At 38.4% G+C, this 5,626-nt stretch overlaps 1 protein-coding gene across 1 annotated transcript; it reads right to left on the reverse strand.

Annotated features, from left to right (window-relative positions):
• Positions 1–244: 244 nt before the first annotated feature.
• On the reverse strand, positions 245–4,697 carry LOC112506619 (porphobilinogen deaminase, chloroplastic). Its single transcript, XM_025110795.1, has 5 exons — positions 4,417–4,697; positions 3,164–3,569; positions 2,631–2,837; positions 1,104–1,281; positions 245–545 (listed from the first exon to the last, which is right to left on the reverse strand). The coding sequence occupies exons 1-5, from the start codon at positions 4,620–4,622 to the stop codon at positions 433–435; spliced, it is 1,110 nt and encodes a 369-aa protein (XP_024966563.1). The 5' UTR covers positions 4,623–4,697; the 3' UTR covers positions 245–432.
• Between the last annotated feature and the right edge of the window lie 929 nt (positions 4,698–5,626).

Below are 5,626 nucleotides of genomic sequence, written 5' to 3' on the forward strand. Positions count from 1 at the left end.
GACAGACACATAATCAAAAAAGGACAAAAACTGAATGGGTGTTCAGTCAAAGGTATTAAGCAGTAATCAATATGAATGAAAATAAAAGAAACTGTTTGGTTTTATATTGATTGCCTACAACAGATACTTATCAGGAATCTTACCTTCGAATGGGATATACTGAATCGATTTGATTCGGTTTTTATTGTATTTTATGTTGGAAAGCAACATTCGTGGCAGCTAAGACACATATAACACAAGCAAAAGGCACAAAAAACTGGTTATGATTGCCTTTAAAGAATACTTATTCAGGAATCTTGGGAACTAATCTGGGAATGCTATTCTTACATTACACGAATGATACAAGAAATCTACATAATCTACGTGGTTGTCTGTAAAAACAAATCGAAACAACTCACCAGAAAGAAGCTAACAATCCCGCATTCGAAGACCTCAACTATCAAAAAAACCAGGACCCGCACGTGACAGTAGTTCCTTGCCGGCATCCTCCCCCATCAGAATCATATCGTCATAAGCATACGCTCCTTTTCTAGAAGTTTCCAGTACTGAAATGAAGATCAAAACACCTTTAGAAACTAACGCTTATGGTAATTTGTCTTGGGAGATGTTTGGTTGATTTTCAGTTAAGTCATGTATGGATAAAGCTGTCTTTGTAGATTACTCTGTCTCTATAGATTGAGAAGGTTTTTGTTTGGGAGAGCTTTTTAATAGCCAATTTCTATATCATTAAGCCACTACCAAACAGTCATGTATAGCTGACCGAATAAGCTGTGAGTCACATTTCATTAAGTTGCTAAGAAAAAGGTCTTTAGTTACTATTTAGTGTAAGAAAGTTTCAAATGTCCTATTTTATGTAACAAAGGTTCAAATTTTCATTTTTTTCAGCCATTTTGACAGTCTGGTAACATTTGATGACATGGGTGTCATGTCAAGTTTATCATCCACTTTGCTGTAAATTTTTCTTAAACAAACATCCATGTCGTCAAATGTTCAAGATCTGCAAATTACTGGTCAAAATAGGTACAAAATAATAGGACTTCAACCAAACTTTATTGCATTTTGATGCATTTTGCTTTAACTGTTTTTATTAGGTTTTATTATACCTTTAGTTCCATCTGGTGAGGCCACCAACCCTCTAAAGAGGCAATTACCATCCTCATCTCTACAAGCATATCCAGCTATGGGTGTCCTACAAGATCCATCAAGTGTCAATAGGAATGCCCTCTCACATGCAACTGCTAATCTTGTTTCTTCATGGTTCAACTTTGCTATGTAATTAGCCTGCAAGGTGGAATAACGTTCGGCATAAGTATTTCATGTTACATTCCCACCTCAGCTAGATATGAACCATCAAAACTGTATACATATATATATATATAGAGAGAGAGGGGGGGGGGAGGTTTAGGGGAAAATCCCCCAAAAAATTAAAAACTGAGGAACACCCTGATAACAAGTATGGGGGGAGGCCTAAAGTCTTTCACGTTGACCCGGCACGACATAGCGTTTGCTGTGAATCAAGTCTTTCAGTTTATGCATGCTCCTCGACAAGCACATCTATAAGCTGTCAAAAGAAGACTTGATACTAAGAGAACTATTTGYGATGGGTTCTTCTACCCAAATAACTCCTATGCAGATGGGGCTRGAGATCCAGACACCAGCTCCTGCTCTGCGTGTAAAGTAAGACAATGAAAAAGAAGGCTTCGCTTTGTTGCCACTGCCGCTGTCTTCGGGTGAAATATCATTTTACTAGTGCCGGTAATGGAGTCTTTCTAGATAAGACCGAGGCTTTTGATAGCAATATGGGGGAAGTTCCCATCWGGCAACAACGGTTCTGCCTGACCCTACTTAAGCATGCATATTATGTCAGTGAAGACTTGGTGTGAAGCCTTGGAGCTTACGTTAGAAGAGCAAAAGGCCGGGGGCTAGGGTGAGCTGAGGGGGGGGGGGAACAGCGTAAGTCCATTAATCTGCACGATATGCATATGTACATACAAGTAATTGAAGTTGTTTCCTGGTTTCTATGCATGTGTGCATGTTATGCACATGTGTATACCTGACCATATATACCTCCCCTTTCTCTACAAGGGATTTTAAATAGAGATTTAGGTCTATGTGAAAGGAGGGGTTGATTTAGTTTCAACATATATGTTAACATATGACATATCAAGTGAGTTGTATCCAATGGGTGATCTTGTTATATATTACTATTTCACCTTACAATCAACATCACAGCTGCATCATTATTAAACCAAACCAAACGAACCCAGTATATCCCATCCGGAGGTGGGAAGGGTAAGATGTATGCAATAATGCAGACATGACCTCTACCCGCATCTACCCCAAAGAGAGTGAAGACCCCGGCTTGTGATAAGTGTGACAAAACATAAATATATAAATCAATCAAACAATCAAATGAAAACATGAGGTTTATGTTGATTTCTTCGCGTTTGCAATCACCTCAAGTTTAGGACCTGGGAAGCAGTATGCAGAGCATTGAGAGTAAATTTAGCAGAACTATCCAATGTAGATACTCAGAAGCAGCCATAAATCCAAACGACAAAAGGATCCAAGGGGATAACAAAACCAGAAATGAAGGCAATCATATGGTAAAGAAGAGATTAGTAACATACCATCTTATCGTCATCACTTCGACAAGCTATCCCAATTGCACCTTGTGCAACAGCTGGAAGCATGTCGTCGATAGAAAGAATGGCACTCACATGCTCAGTCATACTTAAGCGTTTGAGTCCAGCTAATGCTAATAATGTAGCTTGGACGACCCCTTCATTTAGTTTCTTTAACCTAGTCTGCACGTTGCCTCGAAAATTTTCCAGCACCTACCATCGATTTTAATCAAACCATATTAGGGTAAGCAACATAAGAGGATACTAGCAAAGCCAGGTAACTACATCACAACTAATATAGATATACCAAAGGGCCATTGGCCTAGTGGTACACGGGGTTTACCAGTAGAGCCCAGCCTCTAAGGAGTTCAAGGGTTCAAACCTCAGTTTGTTGAGGAGTGTATGTGAGTATTTGTTGTATATAAATATATATACTTCAAAACAAAGCCAAAGCAGACATTCCAGACATTAATTAGGCAGCAACAACAAAGCTGAATTCCATAAGAAAATAAATGAATCATATCACATGCTATACTTACAGAAAGTGATGGATATCTGTTAAGTAGTTGAGACTTCCTTCGGAGTGATGCAGTACCAACAACACTTCCAGCTGGAAGATCAGCTAATGAACTTGCATTCAATGAAATAAAAGCATCACGGACGTCCTCACGAGGAAGATTGCAGGGCAAAATAGTTTTCTCGGGCAAATAAGTAGGAACATCTTTCATTGAATGAACAGCAATGTCGATTTCACTATTTAGAAGCGCCTCATCTATTTCTTTAGTGAACAAACCCTTCCCACCAATATCTGCAAGAGGTTGACTCAATATTTTATCACCTGTTGTTTTAATCACCACAATCTGAATAGCCCCCTCTTCTGCCAACTCGCTACTAGTAGCCATGAGTTTATCACGTGTCTCATAAGCTTGTGCAAGGGCTAATGGGCTGTTCTACACAAGAAATATAAACCAATTCCCATGAGACAGCTGATAGATCAGGACAAAAAACAGCATCAGCAAAATGCACACGCCAAAACGCATACATCAACGTATAGAGAATTCAGCATTCATGGTCAAATTGGGAAAATGCTAACAACAACAAAGAAGCAATTCATGGATGTACAGATTCACAGTTCCACATTTCTGTTGAAGAGTCTGTAATTAAGGTACTTAAGGTATTATAATCAATATACTATCTCTGTTGGTCTCTCCATGATTCTAAATACCGTTGATTGCAAATGAACACAATGAATGCTTCCAGAATTGCATTACTCACAAATTTCTACAACCATAAGATACAAACACTGATGAAGCCATGAAGGTACAGCAATGATTACATAAAATGATCAAACGAACCATAAGCCACAAGATTCATCTCTTAACCATATTCTAGTAAATCATCAGTTAATTCCTCCAGAACAATAAACAACCAACAGAAACATTTCGAAAAAATTCAAAGCCATAACACCATAACAATTAAGTGTATGAAATCAAAAAACATCAATGTACCATCTCTGTTGGTCTCTTCATGATTCTAATTAGCGTTAATTGCAAATGAACACAACGAATGCTTCCAGAATCGCGTTACTGACAAATTTCTTACAAACATAAACTACAACACTGATGAAGGTACACCAATGATTACTTGAAACGATCAAACGAACATAAAACACAAGATTCAGCTTTTAACCTTATCCTAGTAAATCATTTCGAAACAATTTAAAGCCACAACACATAACAGTTAGAAATACGAAATAAAAAAAATCACCGGCAATGAAACAATTAAACAGTACCTTCCTCTGGTGCCAATTCGGATAAGCGCGACCTTCGTCTGCGTCTGTTGCTCAACGGCAACAGAAGCCTTAACCACCGTCAGTTTCCGGCGTTGACATAGCACCTGAGATTTAAGGCACGGTAGAGAAAATCCAGTAGCGGAAACAGATCTGGAGCTGAAATTAGCAGAAATTAGGGCTTGATTCGAGGGATTCAAGGTCTTCATCGAGAAAGATTTGGGGGAGAAAGAGATCGGTAGCAGATGTCGTTGAGGATACGGGTTTAACGCTTTAGTCACGCCGTCGGCTTATCCTCCAGCTCGTCAAGTAATCTGGCCACGTCAGCTGCGTCCCATTCGTAAAAGGATAGTAATGGGACCCACAATTGTCCAGTTGGCAACTTTGAAATGGGCCGGCATCAAAGCCCACTTGTCCAACATATAATGATTCGGTCAATAAGACAACTTCAGGACTTGCACCTTATTCATTCATCCCAACATCATTATTTGATACCCATTTTTAATCATATAAAAAAATGACTTATTTAATACGTTTTTATAAAAACTTGCAGAAAACCAAGCTTTTTCAAACCAACCCTCCCGATTAAAGAATACGCTTATTCCATTCTCAATCTGTCTTTAAGAGATTAATCCACACAAATAACTTTATTTATTCAGAAAACCCATTCAACAGGAGTCTTTATAGTAGCTTATGGGCCGGATTGGTGCACATAGCAAATATGGGTTCGAAATGGCTAAGCCCAGTCCGTTGTAATTGGGTTCAGTGGCCCATAACGTTTGAAATGGGCCATATTACCATCTTCTGATCTGAGGAGAACAAAGGGTTGAAAAAAGCAAAGTATGTTGTGAACTAGATACTGAAATAATTATAATATAACCGCAGATAAATTTGATGAAAATACAACTTAATCTCTTCTTATTTCTACCCTGTATAATGTAATTTAAAATCTTTAGTTTGGTATCTCAAATGTAACATCTCAATATTTAAATAAAAACATATAGAAAATCTTCAGTTGGGTTCACGTCAGACCAACCTGTTTTCGTGAGACCATCTTTTTACACTTGAAAATTCACCACAAAACGCTGTGAAGGTAAAAGAAAGCCGAACCTTCACAGCAAAAACACTGTGAAGGTTACCTTCACAACGTTTAGTTGTGAAGTTTCAAGTGCAAAAAAGTGGTCTCACGGGTCTCACGAAAACAGACTGGTCT

The sequence above is a fragment of the Cynara cardunculus genome, assembly GCF_001531365.2.
Source record: "Cynara cardunculus var. scolymus isolate 2C chromosome LG 2, CcrdV1, whole genome shotgun sequence".
In the NCBI taxonomy this organism is placed as follows: domain Eukaryota; kingdom Viridiplantae; phylum Streptophyta; class Magnoliopsida; order Asterales; family Asteraceae; genus Cynara; species Cynara cardunculus.

Coding starts and splice junctions, on each gene's coding strand:
- LOC112506619 (XM_025110795.1), bottom strand. CDS start 4,622: ATGAAGACCTTGAATCCCTCGAATCAAGCCCTAATTTCTGCTAATTTC. Junction 2,838..3,163: donor ACAGATATCCATCACTTTCT/GTAAGTATAGCA, acceptor AATCGATGGTAG/GTGCTGGAAAATTTTCGAGG. Junction 1,282..2,630: donor GAAGTGATGACGATAAGATG/GTATGTTACTAA, acceptor TCCACCTTGCAG/GCTAATTACATAGCAAAGTT.